Here is a 21,196-nt window from a genome sequence, read left to right as displayed (position 1 = left end):
AGAGCCTCTTTATCCCATTAATTCATTAAATCCATAATCACATGGTCAAATTGAGACGCAAACGAAACGCAGAATCCATTCTTTCAGGGTCTTTACGAACGAGGATCGTGTAGGATGTGTGTCCCTGTGGCTCTTAAAAGTGATGGATGTCCCATAACTTGGCTCTAACTTTTCAAAGTGCGCTGCTTTTAAAAGTGTCATTTTAGATCAGAGGACTTTTAAGTCCACGGAGTTCCTGAGTGGAGAGCAGCTCACCAGTGAGATGACAATGATGATAGCTCTGGGGATGGTTTAAAAAAGGCTCCAGTTATTGTCTGCTGGTGGTGGTGGTGGGGGGGGGGGGTACCATACAGATTAAATGTCAAGACTGTCCCTTCTCCTTTTCAACTTTCTCTTTTTTTGTCCCTTTGTTCGCCGTGACAGACAGTTTCTCTCTATTTGAACGGACCCTTAATTCAAAGGCAGGAGAGAGCGTGGAGTATTTTGCGAAGCGCACCACACAGGGACCCACAAAGACCCCCACCGGAACCATAAAGGCCCACGGTGGTTCATCACATGTATGGTGAAGAAAAAAAGAAACCATCAGACACGCAGCTCCGTGAGCGTACTGGACCTGTACTTGCTCTTTCCAGTCCGCCTCATAGATTAGATTAAGCATAGATTAAGGCTCTTTTCATTATGTTTAGAGCAGGGTGGAGAAGAGTAGAGCAATAAGAAGGATATCTGCATCATCTGAGGAGTTAAGGCAGAGGATCTTTCAGTTTTCATATCAACAACACGGAGGACTTTAACTTTTTAATGTGACTCCAGATGTGTCTATATTCCCTAAAACTACCTTGAACATCTAGAGAAAATCCCTTCAGGTGACTGTTTTAAGTGTGGGAAAACTGCTTTGAAGAGAAGCGCTTGAGAACGGGAGAACGTCTTTGCAGCTGGCCTTCATCGATCATGCCAACACATGGTCGGTTTCTCAGCATTCTTGTGTTGCAATTTAAACTGCTGCAGCCAACACTGTTGTCAAGTCTGTGCAACCATCAACCGAGCTGTTGAATACCACAGTGTGAAATCACACACTCACGAGCACCGAGGCAGCAAAAGAAGAAGAAGAGTATTGATTCATAATTTATCAAGCCCAGATCTAAGGAATTAGAAAAACGGATGAAACGATAAAATAGGCAAAACGTATAGGACAGAAATTGAGCGTGTTCACGGAAGCTCTTCTTGATGGATCGGTTCTACCGGTTCTTTCATCCTTACACGCGTGCTTGATGGAGAAGCAAATTAAAAAAAAAAAACGACTTTTGAAGTATAGCTTTAAAAGTTTCCACATGAAACTCTTGGAAACCTAGGTGAAATCGCTGGATAAACAGGATTATCCAGTGTGCAAAACATTTTTACCACATTTCAAACAAGACATGCTAAATCTAATTCTGGACCGTCACATGTGTGAATGCATCATAGAAAAGCTCGCTTGGCTCCATCGGTGGCGGTGTGTTGTCTGCTAACTACATCTGACTGTCAGTAGCTGGTCTGTGATCCTCACTTTACTGTTGCAGCAGTTAAACCTCAGTGCCAGCCAGCCACACTTATCTGTCAATAGTAAGCCGGAGCATGAGCCACACTTAGCCAACACTTGTCTCTGGTCTCACCCAGTAATCCTACTTGCTAGTGTCTCTTTCCTTTGCATGGAAAGAGCATTAGGGTGTGTGAATGTGTGTGTGTGTCCTTATCTAACCATGAAAATCCACGGCTGTGTAGATTTGAACATGTGTCTCTGTGGATAGATGTGGTTTCAGAAGCTCGCTGTTTGCAGACGACTTCAACCCCCCCCCCCCAAAAAAAAAAACCCAAAACAAACCCATCACCAGCTCTCTCCCCTTTTATTTCTTTTGTCCTCTTATCTCCTCCACCTCATCTGATCTGTCTCCTGATTCCTGCTGCTGTCTTCCAAGTCTTTTTTTTTTTTCCGCCTGACCTTTTTCAGACTGTTGTTTGTAACCTTCTGCCCACCTACCGCTCATGATTGCATCCGGCAGTCCTTCCACCGGCACGCTTTATTCATTAGAAAAGCCAGAGCTCAGGCTCCTTCACATCGTTCTGTCTAATGGGGGAAGCTGATTAATTGAAGCCGCGAGGAAGTGCATACAGCATCAATAAAGCTGTTTAATCAACTCTGAATCAATGATGTTGGAACACATTGCGCACTGAACTGTTTTTATCCCATTTGCCGCAAGACTTGATAACACCGACTAATGTGACTTGACAGCTTTGGATGCAGAAAATCAAAAGCCTCTGATATGGATCAGTCAATCTGCAGGAGGGAAGGTTGGATTTAACGCCCCTGGCGTGTTTTTCAGATTTGCCCGATTGCTAACTTTGAGAGTTTGGATGAAAACAAGAGCGGCGATCGACTGGATACAGCTTTAGTGTCTTTGCTTGCTATTTCTCCTCTCTGTTCACTGCTTCCTGTTTGGAAATAAAACAAAAAACCCAATGGAATTAGAGCTCAGTGAGCATCACTTTGAATCGGAGCAGCCCCGGCTACCGGATCAGTGCCTGCCAGCTAAGGGTTAAACATTTCTCCCACCGCCACCCTCTTGTTTTTCACAAGTCATAGCATTGATGTCTCTCCGGTCCCATGGCCATTTACGTACAGTGCTTGTTGGCTGAAAAAAATAAGGGGGGGGGGACACGAAGATAGGATGTAGAGGAAGAAGAGAGGAAGAGGGGGACGTTTCTTTCCATTATAGCCCACATATGATCTTAATGGAGGAGTGTGTCGATGAATTCCTTGTCTGCACCTAAGGGGAGGCATTTCTCAGCTGGAATTTGAGGGATGAAGAGCGAGGCTCTCTGCTTTGACCCCTGTGTTTGCCCCTCTCAACTACCCTCCACTAGCCCCCCCTGTAACACCAGATTCCAGGGCCTGAGGCAGCGACTGGTAGTGCTTAGTCCATCAGCAGCTGAAACACGATACGAAGAGAGCCTGCTAAGGTCCTCTTTTATAGTACCGAGTCAGGTCAGACTGTTTACATCTTTCATTTGTTGTTCTTACAGTTCCCCCCCCCCCGCCCCCAAAAACAAGATATATGTATGTATATATGTAAAAAACAGAAATCAGATATCACACCAATGTTAAGCTTCAATTTAAGAAGGTATATCAGGAAATCCCATCACGCCATTTGCGTTTCATGCTAGAGATAAAGATCACAGCTGAGGCGCCACGAGTTAACCGCTCAAACGTGACTGTTCGTGTAACGCGATTGTGTTCTGGATGCTTTCGGCCGCCAGCCTGCATGACTTCCCTTCACGACTGTTAGCCTGGAGCTAGCTCTGCTATCTGCAGTTTTGGACTCCAGATTCTGGATTTTAAGTGGAAAATGAAAGAATGTCCCTACTTTTAATTTTGTAACCGTTTGCGTTCTTCTCCACAGGTGTGATTTGTGAGGCGGAGCTCTCCTTCACGCTGGAGCCCAGTGACATCATCGCCGTGCAGGAGCAGCCCCTCATGCTCCACTGCCAAGTAAACGGCATACCTCCCATCGTCATACAGTGGCGGCAAAACGGCCTGCTTTTAACTCAGGATCAGCAACACGCCACCTTCATCAACGGCTCGCTCCTCATCGGTCACTTCCTGCAAACCAAATCCGATGGCTCGTCTGATGAAGGCGACTACGAGTGCGTCGCCCAGAATTCCTTTGGGTTGGTGGTCAGCCGCAAGGCCAGAATTCTTGCTGCCAGTAAGTTTCTTCTTCTGTTGCTTTAGCTGTTGTTGTTTTTTTTAAAGACCACATGCATACCCTTCCAAAGTCAGCCAGGATAGGTTCCAGCCCCCCCATGGATGCAGAAAATGAAAATTCGAGTAAGGCAAAAGTAGAAAAAACAAAAACACACAACCAAGCGGCGTCCATTCCTCTGATATATTACTGTATCTCCGCTCTGGCCTGAGTTCAGAGGTTGTACACTTGCTGTGTAATATATATTCAGTGACACAAAGGCTCACGGAGGCCTGTTGATTCCCAGGCTGTGAGTGGGCAGCGTGCTGCTGTGCTGTTGAGGCCAATACAGCTCTTCCACTCAGTGGGACAGAAGTTAGTATGAAAATCTCACTGTTCAAAGGAAAAAGTCACTTGTGATCTGTGGCTGACCTTTTAAGGCCTTCCTGAAGGCCCATATGTTTCAAAGGCCAGACTGTACCTGCTGTTATAGCTTTTTATTTCAATTGTAATCAGGAAGAAGTCTTCAAATAGGGTCCTCCTAAAGCTTGGAGAGAATAATAAAAAAAAAAGGTTCATCACCTGAACTGTGTGCATGAGCTGAGCAGCAGTTTATTTTTAATTTAATTTAATTTTTTAATTTTATATACTGGTTTGATCCCCGAAGGGAAATTAAGAAAGCACACTCTAGCTACTGATTACAAACGCATGCATACATATTTGTGAGTACAGGCCCCCCGTATCACACACACACACACACAAAGGGGCCTGTAGGCATGCAGGGGAGGTAGAGTGGCAGGCAGCTCCTTCTTGGTGCGCCTCAAATGAGCAATTTGTAAAGGGGACGGCACCTTGCTCAAGGGTGCCTCGGCAGTGCTCCGGAGATGAGCTGACACCTCCCACTGTTAGCTCACCTCTGGGTATTTTTGGGGGGGCGGGAGCGGGAATCGAACCGCCGATCTTAAATCATAGGACGACCCGCTCTACCGCCCGCTTTACCACTGAGCCACTGCCGCCCCTTATTGTACTGTTTATTGTTTTAGTAGCAAGGTTTGAGTCAAAGTTGGTGCAATTTGGACATCCACTCCATAAAATAAATGTGGATTAAATAGGTGAGACATGGACACGTTGAAAAAAACGTGACATCATTGATCCCAAAAAAACTGCCTGTATCGGAAATCAACAGAAGGATTATTGAAAGCCATATCCTCATCTCTGACCTTCGACCCTCTTGGCTGTGGTGAGAAAGCTTCTGGAAGAGGTGTTGACTGAATGAAAGGTCTGCTGTAAAGATGCTTTGTGCCTCCTGAATAGATTTTCTCTCCCATCTCACAATAACAACGAGAAGACTAAATCCCCCAGAGACTCTTCCAAAGGCCTCGTTTCGTAAAGTGTACCCATGTTGCTCATCATCCGTCTACTGACACCTCGTATATCTGTCAGTCGTCCTGAAACTGGAAATGATTTCTGATGTCAGATTAAGGAGGCTTCTGCAGCATCGGGATGTCCCATTCATTAGCTAGAGTCTTGGTCCCACCTCCACGCTATGATCCTGCAGGTGTTCTGTTCAGAAGTTCTTCCCTATTGATCGGACTGTTGTGTTGCTGTAAAGGAGAGATGGATTCTCCACAGTCTCCCGTTCATTTAGGATTTAGTTTTTCATCTGCTTTTATGGAGACAAAAGCTTAAACGCTCTTCTTACAAAGATGGATGACTGGAGTTTGTGTCTTCATTCTGCTCAGTGTTTGTTAAGGCCGATGCTCTCTTTGTGTTTTTGGAGGTAATTTGCTGTCTTATTGTCCGTCTCACAACGGAGCTTTGACTTGTACCACAGCGATGCAATGGGTGTTGTGATCATGGAAGCCTCTTTATGCCCTCTCACTGGCTTCCATGTAACCCTCCACACTACCTCCCACCATAAATTTCACTTTTTATTTGCTTGACAACCATTTGTGTGAGCTCACCGTCGGGGTCTGGTGTAGGACGGACTCCCCGTCGCCCCTCTAAATCGGGTGGTCCAGGGGACTCTTTTTTTTTTTTCCTCCTAAATGTTATCTCATTAAAGGTCAGTTTCTCTCCCTCACTCTCTCTCCATCTCCCTCTCTTTCCTCGGTTTCTGTTGGAGCTCCTCATTAGCTTACGTTCAGGAAGCTTTTCATCATTTGGATGAATGACAAGCCTTGTACAGTGGACCCGGGCCTTGGCTCGCGCCCCTCCCCCCACGACACATTCATTCAACCAGCGCACCGCAGTCCTGCATTACAACATAGCTTTTAGGTTCAATTGAAATGACTTTCTTTTGTCTGTTTGCCTGAAATTAATTGGAAAGCCTTGAAGCTTTGTCAAGGAAACAAGGCATTTTTGCCCGACCCTGCTCGAAAGTAGAGATTACAAATACTCTCAGGACCTGTCCAGGAAAGATTTGGCGACACAATATGAAGTGGGATGGGAAAAGGGCAAACGCGAACAGTCAAAGAAACGCCCTAAATTTAAAGTAGAATATCCGAGAAAGCTATTTCACAGGGTTTTCCACCATGCGGCTGCTGGATGATCATTCCCACCTTGTCTGATTGTGAGATGGTCACGCTGGACTGCGCTGCCGTCGTCACAACAGACTTTTGAATGAGACTTTAATGAAAAAGAGGAACCCAGGGGGCTGTAAAGGATGAAATAAGAGAAAGCAGAGGATGCCCGTAAAAGTGTCCGACCTTTTACTTGCTTCTCGCTTGCGTGAATTCCACTCCTTTTTCTTGGATGTAAATGTAAATAAATGCAATGTCGACCAGGAAGAGTGTAATAGAAACAGTGTTTTGCAGTCGTGCCAGAACTGGAGGAGAAGTTGCATCGTGTTGCATTTAAGAGCTGCGTGGATGTCTTGCCACTGGCGGCCTCTGAGACGTTTAGTGCGAGTGATTAATGGAGAAGCTCGCTGTGATTTTACACGGGAGTGTACGTATGTGTTCACGCGCGTGTTCGCCCGGATTGACAGCAGCTCTCCATCATCCTCCGACCGTCCTGTCCCCACCCATTTCATGGCCTCCCGCCTGGGTGAATGCCGAATGCCATTCCTACATCTCCTTGTTGCTCCCTTTGTCTTCAAGCCAAACCCCGCCCTCTATCTGTCCCCCTCCCCTCCTCCCTGCTCCTCTCTGCTCGCTCTCCACGAAGCAAACAAGTCATCTCTTTGTCATATAGATTAGCCGGCGAAATGCCACATGGGCTTGTTGTGACATTTAAATATGAAGCCTCTTAGTGTTTTCTTTTAATCCTCGTGATATTAAGATTGTATAATGAGAAAAAAAGAGCTGCACATTTAAAAATCGGAGCAGTGGTTCCCAATCGGTGACCTCATCCATCAAGAGAAGCAACGTAATTGAAATTTTACACCCAAAAGATAAGATCGAATGCTGTATCACTCTTGCGGCGATCATTTCCTCCGTCTTTCTGGATGACACGACTCAATCGTGTTACATTCAAACATGATTAACTTACACAATTCATTTATAACGCTGATCCAAATCAGGATGTGGCTTTGGGAATTTTTAAGTGATTCTTTAAGGTTGTGAGAGTAAGCAGTTCATTCGGTCCATAACTTCAGAATTATGCTCAACACACGCCTATCAAAAATGAGGTTATCACCATGAGGGATAATGGCCTTGGTAGAGGTTTGAATTTTGTGTGTTTTCCTTCTTTTTTTGGTCACTTATTCCTGTACTTTTCTAATTTGTATAAATGAAATTATAAAACTCGAGTACATCTTGCTTTGTACTTTTCTGAAGACCCATAAGCCCAGTTTTAAAAAGGATAAACCCGCCCCGTTCCTTCCTTCTGGGCAGGTGTGTGGCTGATGTTAGATCAGAGTGTTCCTTCCTGCTGTGTGGTCAGCTCCCCTCCATCTGTCCACCATTGTGTTTGAAGGACTGAGAACCAACTGGCCTTTTTTCTTTTCTCTCTCCTGATGAGGCGAGCTGAAGGGAATGGGGCTCTGATCTCTGCTTTGTAATTACACTACAAACTTTGTTTAACGCCCCCAGAAATGTCCCCACGGCTCCTCAGGTTTGGACTGATTCAGGACAGAATCAATCGATCAATGAATAACACATCCTAATTACCGGTTTTAGAATGGTAGTCAGTATTAAAACACCTGATTAATCTGGAAAACGTAATATAATATTTAAAGCAGATTAATAACAGCACCAAATTTGACATGAATTTATGCTGTGGATGCATCTACCCAGACCCTGACCAAACACCACGCTTCATGAGTATAGGTAACCAATCCAAATTCATTAACGCGACAAGCCAGCCAATTAGAGGCAGACTAGGGTGGGTAACATGTCCTGGATTGTTGAATGGCAAGTTTACTTTAAAAAAAAAAAATTCTGGATGGACAAGAAGAAAAGCAGAATGTAGATATTTAATTAGGAATTCAGCTTCTCAAATGTTATTTGTCTAGTTATTACACATCCTGATCCAACTAAATACAGAAAACAAGAACCAAGGCAGTCAAAGACTGCAACATCCCGCGAAGGATAGGTCAGGGTACCCTGAAAGTAGTGCCTGACAAGTGCATAGCTTTGACCTTTCAGGGTAGATCAAAGCTATGCACTAGCTTTAACCGTAGATCAAAGCTAGTGCATAGGTAGATCAAAGCACTAGCTTTGATCTATGGTCTCACTCACACTGGCCTTCTCCCTCGTCTTTCTATCTTATTCGGTTCCTGAGTGTACGGAAGTTGAAATTTGACCTTGACCTACTTTTCTCAAGGTCAAAGTCATCATCTCATTTTCATCCCCTATGCTGCCTGAGTAATGTGCTTTTTGTTTCATCTTGGTTGACATACGAACAAACGAACGGACGAATAGACGAACAAACGAACACTGACAATTACATCGCTGCGTTGAAGAGGGATGTAATAAATATATGATTAATCACAGGATATTTAATGATTTACTGCATTAGATATTCTAATCCTACTCACACAAACCAAAGCTGCAGATCAACTTTCATTTTGTAAATTATATGATTTGTTTTTTGTTTGTTTGTCTGGAGGCTGACAGCAGTACTAAATGTTGGTAATGAAAACTGGATATTTGCATTGACAAGATGCTTAAGTTTGTCCTCGTTCTCCTTCCTCTCTGGCGAGAAGGGGGCAGGCATCCCTATTATTTCTGAAGATGGCACATCATTGACCTTGAAGCTGAGGAAAATCGCCAGGGGATCCTTTACTGCCTGTATTATGCCTCATTGTCTTATTTTTTTCCACACATGTTGACACGATGCGTAACAATAAGGTGAAATGTTCAATTTTGTTCCGTTTATTTCCCAAGCCAATTAGGATATGACTCTAATGTTTACTGGACAGATCAAGGACTATTTATTCAGAATCACGTTAATTTAATATCCTCTTTATTCAAATGTCAGGAACGATTGGCTAGCGTGACTAAATTCAGTCCTATGCTTAAATCTTGAGCATATTTGCTTGGTAAGATGCAACAATTTGATGTTAAAGGAGAGCGGCTTGAGCGGCGTCGAGCAGAGCTGGCACCGATATGCTCTAAAAATATCTGCCTGTGTAAACAGTATCACTTGGCATATCAAGCGAGTAAACAGAGGATGAGATCCTGAGGACCGCCAAACAGACGAGTGCCAAAGATACCGACATAGCCCTCGAGTTTTTAACCCGATGAGATAAAATTTAGGGTAAAAGTGTAGGTTTTATTAATTTTTTGAAGACTTGAACACAAGTGCAGAATGGCGGCGTTGTACTCCCCTCACCAATGTCTTCAACAGCTACAGAAAACATTTGGCTGGAACCGGATCCCTTTTCAGAGCATCAGTCCCTTCGGGGGAATCAGACTCTTTTACATCTTCGGACTCGTCTAAAGTGCGCCCTGTCAGACCACCAACACAGACCCTTTTGTTCTCAGACGCGGCAGAAGCAAACGGTGAATCCAACAATCAACCCCCTGGGTCTGCCGAGAGGCCTCAGATCAGGTCGGAACACCGTCTGCAAATGAAGTTATTTACATCGAGCATAACTGAACCTTTAAGCTTGGATCTATCTGATTTATATCCCGAGCTCCTCTTCCCCTGACTGGCCGGTGTACCCCAGTTTTATTGCATGAGTCGGTTAGCTTTAGGTACGGGGACAACGTTAAATCATCTGCTGACCAAGTTTGATCATTGCTTCCCAATGGTTTCATCAATTGTTGAACTTTCAAGCCTCGTTTTCTTTCTTTTATTGATTTTTATGCATTAAGTTGACATTTAGCTGAAACGAGTAAATTAACCCTGTTACTCCGTTCAACATCTGGGCCAACCTCTCCAGCGGCTGCTTTAATCAGTTGTGCAAACTGATGCTGATCCGGATTCACACTGTGTTAATATTTCTGTCACAGAAAGTGGTTTTAACTTCAATTAAAGGAGTTCGACTTAGATGGACTGGAATATAGAACTACCTTACAAATATTGAAGCACGTCTGTTTGCTGCCTGGGAATCAGCGTAGATCTTAGCTGAAGTTCAAGTTCAGTGTTGCTCTAGCGTGTGTTTGTCTGTTTGTTGGTCTCCGGATGTCTCTGGACCACCCTACGCTCTCAAACAAACAATGAAAAGGGGGTCTAAAATTCCTTCTGCCTACACTTAAGGCTCATGGGAGGAATTCCTCAGTAATAGAGGTGAAAGGTGAAAGACGGGAGAGCAGAGGCCGACCAAAGGCTGGATGGGGGGCAGACGGGTCCCCAACTGCTGGAGTCTGTCTTTACAATTTGTACTGAGCGATGTCACGTTGATCTGTTTGGATTTGGATAAGTGATGAGTTCTCGCCTTTAAAATGCCAGCGTGTGTCTTTTCATTATCTGTCGGGAATCTAACCGGTAGAAAGAGACTGTTTTATCTGAATTTTACACTTTTGGGGAGAAAACAAAACTGTCATTGTGGGGCCCCCCCTCCTTCTGTCCCCCTTCTTAAGACTCTTATTTTTGTCCTGTAGCGTGAAGACCAAAATCAGGAGACGAAGTAGATGATCCTCCTGTGAATGGCACCACATGGACACGAGGGTGTCTGCTGCACGTGCACGATGGTGTTCCTATGTGTCCTGGCTTCACTGGGCGCTTGGCTTGCTCTTCCCGCCGCGCTTCACTGCACTTAACAGAGCCTTTATGGCCAGATAGCACAGTTAAAAGCCTTTACAGAGTCTGCACCATCCACCAATAAAAGCACCCAAACTCCCTCTTCCTGTCTTGTCCTATAGAAAACATTTTGTTTTGCATGTGTGAAGATGTGTAACGATGACAAAGCCTGACAGGATTTGGAGTGGTGGACAAATTTATTAAAAGTGGACATCCAGTCCCCACCTCCACCCTCTCCTCTGGTTTTGCGTTTTGTTCAAGCAGGGATAAGAGAATCTTCTCGTGTCGACAAAGACATTTAAGACTCAGAGACAAAGTTCAGTCGGTGATAGACAGGCAGCGACTCTCCTCTGGGCCCCCGGATCCCCTTTCGTCTCGAGCCCGTGTGTGTTTGTGTGTGTTGGGGTACCTCTCGGCGCTGAACAGCACCTATTGTTGGTTGTGTAATGCAGGGCAGTAGAGTGGTTGGGAACAGGCAGAGGCTGTGGAGATGGGCAGTCTCCGGTGGCTCTGCTTTGTGACGCTGGTCTGAGCACTTGTTCTTCTGACCAACTCAGCTCGCCGTGGCTGAGGCCCCCTTTTGTCACCGCTGACTCCGGGTGGGTGTGTCTCCCCTCGCGCCCCCCCTCCCCCTCTTTTCCTCTCCCTCTGTTGCAGCACTGACTCAGAAATGGAGGGGTCAGAGGTTGCAAGGGGCTGGACGATGGAGAGGGACGTTTATCTGGGAAACGGTGACCTTTTTGTGTGCACTAGGGCAGAATACCCCTCCCTGTTTTTTAATTCTCCTCCCATGATGCTCCCCTCCCCTCCGAACGCTCAGCCTCCTGCTCGTTCACCACTGGTGACCCATCCCCCAGTCTGATGGCCCCAGGCAGTGGCAGTGACCTTGGCTTTGGCAGTGAAATGAGGTGGCCCAAACCTGCAGCAACATCGCAGCTCTGACCCTGGCCTTTGCTTAATAAGCAACACAGCAGCCCGGAACAACAAGAGTAAAATAAGCACATTTTATACACCCCCCACCCCCCAAAAAGGATATTTGTAGTAGGTCCTGTTGGAATCAACATTACAATTAAAAAAACAATCTCCATAATGGAATCAAGTCGAAGACGTTGCTGCTACTGGACGGACATGAAATCTTTTTCTGACAACCTGTTTGTTTCTGTAGTTTTGTTCACACACATTGTTTTTACTTATGCTTTCAACGCTTTTATTCGACGTCTTGACAACATGAAACAGAATCTCTGCGTATTTTCTGCCTTTGTCTTGTACAAAACTAATTATACGCGCTGTTAGACAAAAGGAGACATTTTCAAGACATCGATGTTTGATTTATACGGCAAACAGATACTTCATAAATCAAGAAAATATTTTTTTTTATTTGAGGGGGGGGGCGTCTCTTTTCATCGTGGCATTGACGTGCAGACGACTGAGAAGATAAGAGAGAGAGGCTGGCAACTGTAAAGCGACGGCAGATGAAAGACGGTGGAGAGGTGGAGAGTAAAACAGATGAAACATGTGTTGGTGGTCTCAAATGATCTCCGGGCCTCTCTGGAGACTGAACCCTGAACCAGGAAGGAACATTCCATTCCGATGCTTCGCCGTGACCTCCTGACCCCTGCGGTTTTCGACTGACATCAAGGATGCAAAGCTTTAGCTTAGCTTGGAGAGTCACGCCTCGCCATTTCACCCAGCTTGAAAACTGCTCCCCTGACCCCACTCATAATTCCTCACTGTAACACACATTACCTACATTTAACATCAAGTCACCGCTCTGACATGCGCAACATGGCTTGTTCTTGGTCGACTTTACGTACTTCAAGGTAAAAAGCTTCAATAAATGCGCATCGCCAATTCCCCCAGCTTGTTCCCGCGTCCCACGGTTGAAACATCTGATTTAATTCGAATGAGGTAGAGACTGTCTGTCCTGTGAGCTTCTCCAATTGGATGAATGGTGTCTATTTTTACAAGCGTCCATCAAATTTATGAATGTATCATTTGTTTTCCTTACCAAAGTGATTTCACGCGGTTTTCATTCACACTTGACGCTAGTAGCATAATAGCCCCCCTCCGTTTGGCAGCGTAGGTGTTATTTGTTAGAGAGGGAGACAGTTTTAGAGGGCTAGCTGCTCGCTGATGGCAGTGTGGAGGAGGCAGTGATTTGTGCTCAGGTCTGACAGCTGATGGTAGCGCCCCTCCTCTCATTCACTGCAGGGAAGAGATGAGACAAGAGCATGACAGTCAGATACCCCCCCACCCCCTTTGCCTCCCCAACTACAGGCGGATTGTGTGTTCTTTGTCATCTATTAGCAGAGTACAGAAGCGCTGATCGAGGAGCGAGGGGGCTGTTCAGAAACGCCGCGGGCGTTTACTTTCAGTTGGGGAAACACTTGTGCATCAAATATTTGGCATCAAAAGACTCATTCGGTGTCAACAGTAATATTAAGCCATTCGTCAAACGGTCTTGCATGGCGCCCGAAACGATGGGGAAACCGTTTCGACAATCGATTACACGCTGGGGTCTGTTTCCAACGAGGATTCGGCACCAAATCTCCTCCTTCAAAGGAAAAATGACTAAAATGAAAATATCTTAAGTAGTTAAAATGATTAATGTACGAGACTGTCGTTGCGGGACTAAGGTCAAACCTTAGTGTACTGACAATCGATGCTTTGAGCTGTTTAGAACCAAACGATTGAGCCTATAGTCCTAATTTATCAGCAGGATTCATTTGATTTACATTAAGGAATCGCTGCACGGCTGCAGCCTATATCCTGTTCCATTGTTCATAAGCCGTAACCTTGGGATGGCTTCTCCATAGAAAATAAAACTGATTCTGACAATTTATGTAAATCCACAGCAGCTGTTTGTTTACCAAAATCCCAAACCGCGTTTTATTATCTGATAGGATGGATGCACCATCTCAATGCACGCCTTATCTGCACACTCTTTGTTTGCACACTTTTGGTAAAGGCAGAGACAAAAGGCTTTCATTTTTCACCCACTGTCTGGTAACACTAAGTGGTCCTGACAGGGTCTCCACTTGCCTTTCCTCTTTGTCTTGCGCTCGTCCGCCTCTGTGGTTATTTTTCCTGGTAAATCTGTGTGAACCAGCCACCGTGCAGCCAGGCCTCCATGAAGGGGTTGGACATGCAGTGTAGGGTTCGCTATCTACATATTAGCATAAATTCATCAGGATTACCATTTTGGAGGCAAATGGGGTAGGGTGGCGTGCAGGAGGGGGATTGGGATCCTGGATCTACGAGGGAGGGGGTGTGGTGGTGACATCCCAGTCAGCTGGCGTTTTCCGAACGGACGAAAAAGAGAAGATAAAGAAGTTTCCAGTTGTGTCAACGAGAGGAGGCGGTGGCGATTCTCCATCTTCAGGTCCAAGCCCGGCTTTATCTTAAGTGATTCACAGGCTTGAAAGGCTGCTCTCACCATAGCTGAATAATATTTCCTGCAACCACCTCTCTTTGCTCTAAGCTATACCCTCCAGTCTTCAACGCACAATATTTTTTGCTCCGTTCACATGACTATGTGTCTGCGTTGCGGCCGTGAGTTCCCCAAGGCGCTCACGGTGACTGGCAGGAGTATTTTCCATCTATCTTGTTGATCATGATTGATGCCGCAGCGTCTCTCCTCCCACTAATTGAACTCATATTTACAGAATAGAGCATCTGGGCTTTTGATACCTCATATCTTTATCCTCCATTTATCCCAGTAGGAGTCGGGGCCCAGACTTCCCTGTGAGGAACTGATTTACAAGCCAAACATTTTCTTTATGAAGCGCTGTTATACTCTTTCTGGTCTAGCTTTATTCCTTCTTCATCAGTCTACTCCCTCTGTCTTTGCCACAATTGCACGCTCCTCCTTTTCTATGTTGTAGCCCCATTGACCGCCAGGAACGCATCTCTGTTTGCTACACACACATGATGGCACAGTGTTGCCCAGCTTTGTGATTAATGACCACAATTCAGCCTGAGAAATTCCCTTGAGTGGGTGCCAGTTGGCTTACGCAGAGAAGAAACTCATTACTGCTGTCAGTTGAGCTCACGGAGTCGGGAGGGGTCTGAGTGATCGCATGTTTGAGTGTGTGTGTGTGTGTGTGTGTGTGTGTGTGTGTGTGTGTGTGTGTGTGTGTGTGTGTGTGTGTGTGTGTGTGTGTGTGTGTGTGTGTGTGTGTGTGTGTGCGCATGCCATCATGCATGAATAAAGGCGTCCACGTGTTTTAAGCCGGGTGTAAAAGTGACAGCGTGTCCCAGGATTGGTATCCAAGTAACATGGATCATTTCTCAGAAATGACTGCCCGATCCACTGAGCACCTAGCGCACACGCTAACACCAACTTTTTAATGGATAATCTGTGCGTGTCGTCCTGCTTTATGGCTGCCATCATTCTCCTCTATAGTATGTCATTAGGTTCGGGACATAGAACACGTTTGGCTATTTCCACACATCTCCCGTTCCCCCCTGTCTCTTAGCTGTACTCAGGTCAGTCTGTGGAGGATACCGCTCCACCTTAAGTCAACTTGAAAGCCACTGAATGCTGATTTTTCTCATTTGAAACACAATTGAATATCTATTTTTAATATATTGTAATGACTATAGCAGGACAGCAAAGGCAATACTCTAGAGAAAAGCTAGGTAAAATGAGCTTTGCCTGCATAAAATGGATAACCGGAGCGTGCGTTCACTGAGAGATCACTATCTACATTCACTGACATGGTGCCAAAATGAAGATTTGAGAACATGCATGCGTACATTGTTCATATGGAAAGTGGATCTGAATGTGGCCAGGGGCTTCTTAGTGTCAAGAGACTGGAGCGGGACTGTAAGGAAATGTTATTATTTTGGTTAACTACATTTCATTGTACAATACTTGAGGTCAGGCTTATTTTATTCACTTTATTCATGCATCTGAATATCAGAAATTGCAAATGTGATGCTAAAGGTTTCGCTACCGATAGCATAAAAATATATACAGAATATATTTTGAATTTCAAATGGCCCCCAGCTTTATTTCCCAACTTTAGCCTCCTATTTAGCATCTTCTTTAGCATCCTCTTTAGCCGCTTCTTTAGCCTCTTTCCTAGCGTCTTTTTGTAACTCAATGGGGTGCAATGGGGTAGAACTGAATTCATGATTTTCACCCTTAACGTTGGCTCTCATGTACCCACGATGATGATTTATCCATATCCAACTGACCACAGAGACAGCAGCCCATTTTCCCGCCAGAAACCGCGATGTACGGATTTGCGAACCAATAAAAGCCCAATGGGAAGCTCGCAGCTGAGGCACAGTGGACCTTCATTTTGCAAATGTGTGATGGGGTGGGGTGGATGGGGGGGGTCTGGGGTTATTGAGTGGAGAAGGGTTGAGATTTACAAATCCATTTCAGCCGTTTGGGGAGCCCAGTTTTCTGAGATGCAGTGGAGCGCATGGGCCGTTCCCGCCCCCCGTCTCTTTCAGATATCCCGTGGGAGTGCCAGATGTGGGGTCATCCATCTACCCCAAGTTTAGTCCACCACCACCACCACCCGCCCCCGAAATCACTGTCAGATACATACAGTAGTTAAGAGGTCTCTCAGAAGGGAACTCATGCATACATATGGAGGTTTGCTCACCTCAGAGATTTCTGTCCACGTGGATTCTTTCCACCGGCGATATGCGACGGAGAAACGGCAGCACAAAGGAAGATATTCATCCTGACCTCCATGGAGTATCCTCCCTGCCCAACAGTTGTACTCTAATGAGGGGGAAGTAATGAGTGTCGAACTGTGGAGAATGCTGATGCCAAATGTCCATCCAGTTTGTTATTCAGAGCCGCTGCTGACGGCGGGCCTCGCTTACTTTTGGCCTCACAAAACAAGAGGCGGAGACAGGCCAAAGAAGCATTTAATGAAATTTCCATTTGAATATAAATGTTATTTCAGCCCAGATGTCTCTTAAACATTTAAAAAAAAATTTAACCCCCTCATAATCTTAAGAAATAAGATTTTATATCAGAAATATATCTACAAATATATTTCAAATAGCCCATATTTATTTCAATAAAGTGCATCTTATCGTATCTATATATATATGTAATACAGACACTTGGTAGGATGATTGGAGAGGCATCTCATTTGAATTCTAAAGCAGGTGGTTTCATGCTGAAGTACTGGTGATATTATATTAATTAGATATGTGGCCTCTGGGCAAGCAGAGAACAGTGTTGTGAACAATCAGGTGTGAAAAAGAAGAGTGTTTCTCTTTAAGGTGTATTCTGGCTGCCTAAAAAAAAAAAATAGAAAAAGATGCTTTTTTTATGAAAGCAAGGCAAAGGGGTGATGGGTGCCTCTTATCTCTTCTCCTCTTGTGGAGTACAGACCCTCATAGAGAGATTATTGCTACCCCGAAATGCTCAGGAGAAAAGAATTTTATGAGGCAAAAATCATCACAGACAGAAATCAGGTGTCTTTCTTCCCACAATGGAAGAAGTAGTGCAGCTTCAACAAGGTTCACACCGAGGATTCCAGGCTGCTGGTATCCCGATGTTCTCTTTAAATTCTCTATTTTTTATTTTGCCAGCGCAGAAGCAGAACTTTAATCTCAGTGTGCAATCTGACAATAGAAGGGAAAACTTCTTAAGCAGGAACGTCTTTTTACAACCTCATAAAATACTTGTTGACAGATAGACAGCACATTAAGATTAAAAAAAACAAAAACCCCAACATCATAGAAACGCCTCTTCTTTGCCGTTTGAGTCTTCTGTTCTGCATCGTTAGAGAACGCTTGATTGTGTTTAATGAGTTCGTACTTTTACGCCCAGTTACCCTTCAAATGATTCAAAAAGCAGGCTGTTAGTGTTCTCGTTCTTGCATCCATTCTTTCTTACTGCACTTGTTAAACTTTCTCTTTAATTTAACAGAATTAAACAATTTCACCAAGCTTGACGTGAAGGAGGAAAAACACTTTAACGTTCATTTAGAATCATTGCATCATTTTGTTTATTACCTTCTTCTACCGCCCCCCCCCCCCTCTCCTCCCTCACTCGTCTTTAATTTTGCTCAGAATCATTTAAATAATCCCTTAATTTCCAGCATCTGTTGTGCTTTAATGGGTTTCACTTTAATTAGGGTCTTCAGGCCTAAGTGCGTGTAGAAGGCTTAGTGCAGAGATTTGGTGCCACTGGGGCACAGTGGGGGTTGCAAAGGGGATGGGGGTGATGGTGCAGCACTGGGGGGTCTGAAGGGGCCGTGTGGTGGTGCAGGGGCAAGGGTTGTGATGGAGGTATAGGCACAGAGGAGGACACCAGAGGAGGTGCAGGCTTTGTCCCCACGAGGAGTCAGATTGGAGCAATTTGGATTTCCCATCATCCTCGCATTGTCCAGCAGAAAATCCTCGTGTCGCTACCATTAGCTGACCAAGCAGTGGTTTATTGCTTGTTTAGCAGTAATGCTCAGTAGTTTCTACATTTCAGACCTCTGTCCTCATCGTTTGTTTAGGTAAGCAAAGGAGAATTGTTAGATATTTGTGACTGAAGCCTCACTGCTTCCTCCGTCTGCTAGCAGGAGGGTTAATAGCAGCAATCAATCTTCTTACGTTTAACTTAGTGCACGCCAGCTTCCACAGCATTGATCAATTCGGACTTAGGGACAATCACACCTCTGGAAGTGCAAATGTAAAGGAGCCACAAACAACACCACCAGCCCGAAATGCAATCAAATCCCTTTCAAAGGTTTTTTTTTAATTAATTTTTTTTTGTAATGTGATGTAGAAAATCAGTGGAGTAGGAACATCCATCACGCTGAGCTGTGAGTGTGAACGGCGTATCGCAGATGATTAAGAAGGTCGGCCGAGAAATCATGAAAAGAAAAACGATGCTTTTAATTGAAGAGAACAATAGGATTTATTTATTTATTTGTTTGTTTATTTATATATTTGACATTTAGCTGATCCCCGTCTTGTGGTGCCGTTGAACCGGCTCATAGCTTTTGTGTGATTGCGTTGCGCGACAGCGGCCACACTCTTTTCAAAGCCATCCATCTGTATTTAGAGCGTGGTTGTGCTCACGTTTTTCAAAACATTATTGATAACTCATCCATTTTGGTCAGTGAACGCATCATTTTGTGCCAGATTGATCTGTTTCACATTCATGATGGCCTGATGTTTCGTTGTCTCTTGTACAGCCGTGAGGTTGGCTTTTGTTTCTTTAATAAAGTACCTCATCAACTATCGGATTTTGTTGCATGCATTTTTTGCCGCCGACCTGATATTGATCTCCCAACATTTGATCTACTTCTGTCATTAGTTATGAATTTTAATTAATCCAATACTTTGCCTTTTGATGAAATACCTGTAAAACTAATGACATTCCTATTGGACTAAACCGCTTCCGCTCTCGCAGAGCCTTTGGCTATACCGGTGCCATTATTCTTGTATTATGCACTGTACCTGTGTGGATGTTTGCTCTTTTCATAGCAGCTTTCAAAGGCTTCCGCAACACTTGATATATACTAAAGTAGCTAGCTAATCATTTACACTAATAAAACAAACCTTTACCAGAGCAACAAAAGAGTTGTGTAATGCTCAAAACATCCCAGACTGGATCGTTCCACCTGGTTTTCAATTGGTAAAATGGAAAAGTTACCTCCGGTGCATGGAAATCATGAAGGTTTGCTCCTCTGGGATAAAGAAGAAAAAAAAAGACCAAATTGTTACCAGAACAAAGTTCAAAAGCCGTCATCAGGATTTAATGGAGGTGTGTTTGTGCCCACGGTGGGAGAGCGTGTCCTCCAACTACTAGTGTCCTGTCATCCCAAAGGCTCCATCATGCTGCTAAAAGAGAAGATGTAATATTAAGATGATAAATATTTTTATTATTTATCAAAACTTGAAATCAAATTCTTACGTGAAAATCTGGAGGCTAATAAACCCGACTCTCTTCGGAGTCAAACTCAGATGGCGGCAGCAACATTTGCCACATGTCTGATCGTAAAGATGCGATGCTGATCATATGGTTGATGCAATAAAATAAGGTATTACAGAAGATACATTTCTCCCTATAAAGTAAAATAACTAATAAAATGGAAAGCTTGCCTTAACAGGGAAAACATGCTTTTTTTATGTCCTGCTATATAAACACATTACCGCCGAGGTGGCTGCAGAGCATTCAGGAAACCGATCAACAGGTCTGATTCAGGAGCTTTACTGTCCTCGTACGTCTGTAGATCTGCCACCTGAGCCGGTGCGGCAGCTTGGCAATAAAGCCGACGCTTCTGCACGCGCAGGAAGGTGTTGATGTGTTGAGACATTAAGGGACGACTGTGTGCGTTGTTGGAGGGGTAGGATGCATCCTACGCATGTGCAGCCTTTTCTTTCATAGGTAATAAGCATCACGCACCACCAGCCGGCAGATTGATCGCAGGAGTGCCCGAGCTCCGGCGCAAGATTGGGGGGGACTTGGTGGGGCAGGGAGCCAATAAAATATCACATCTGCATTTAGATGCCATCTCTAGGGTCCCGGCACAGGGCATGCTATTTCAGGGGATGCCTATTTAAAGGCTGTTGAAGTGTGGGCTCTCTTCGCCGGAATAGTACTGTACACCATCTCCATTATTTATGGGCCTCATCTCTATTTTACTGGTTTCCCAGGGTGGGGGTGGGGCCAAGCACGGCAGTCATCGCCGCTGCTTCGAACAACATGTGCTTAATGATGTCACGGGCTGGAGAGGGGCTTGTGGGTGGGGCGACGGTTTGCGATGAAAAGCTGTGGAAATGGTCAAAATGTGCTGCAGGTGGGGGAGCTGAGAGGATATTATAACATGGGGGGGTGTCAATGAAGCTTTATATATAAACCATAGCTGCTGGTATGAATGCTGCTGTGTTTCTGTCCCTCTACTGGCATCATTACCTCCATCATCCCCCCCCACCCCCCACATGTGGAAAAACACCCACGTGACCACAGGCCGGTGGAAAAACACGGAAACGTCTCATCAGATGAGGCGATTTGGAGCGTCACAGAAAACAGCACAGTTTGGGCCTTTAATGACTCTACTAATTATTCCCTGGTGTGTGTGTGTGTGTGTGTGTGTGTGTGTGTGTGTGTGTGTGTGTGTGTGTGTGTGTGTGTGTGTGTGTGTGTGTGTGTGTGTGTGTGTGTGTGTGTGTGTGTGTGTGTTTAGCAGTGCACTAAAGAAATGGATCATTACTTTCGAGCCATTAGGCAAAAAAATGATTCAGCCAGGGGTCATTCAAATAATTACCATTTAATCTACATTTCATTCACCAGATTTCTTCATCAGAGCTCCTCGAATGAAGAAACGACAAAAATGTGCTGCTTTCAATTTCCGCTGTGGGTGAAATTCATC

General features: G+C 44.8%; 1 protein-coding gene across 1 annotated transcript in view; it reads left to right on the top strand.

Moving 5' to 3' along the window:
• The window catches only part of igdcc3 (immunoglobulin superfamily, DCC subclass, member 3), a 46,450-nt gene that overhangs the window by 724 nt on the left and 24,530 nt on the right, over positions 1-21,196 (top strand). The window contains exon 2 of the mRNA XM_068317479.1: positions 3,435-3,740. Within this exon, the coding sequence (XP_068173580.1) occupies positions 3,435-3,740 (306 nt within the window). The remainder of the gene's footprint in view (positions 1-3,434; positions 3,741-21,196) is intronic.

Source organism: Antennarius striatus, chromosome 1 (genome assembly GCF_040054535.1).
Source record: "Antennarius striatus isolate MH-2024 chromosome 1, ASM4005453v1, whole genome shotgun sequence".
Taxonomy (NCBI): domain Eukaryota; kingdom Metazoa; phylum Chordata; class Actinopteri; order Lophiiformes; family Antennariidae; genus Antennarius; species Antennarius striatus.
Note: the sequence above shows the minus strand (reverse complement) of the source record. Positions and strands in the feature narration are given on the sequence as shown.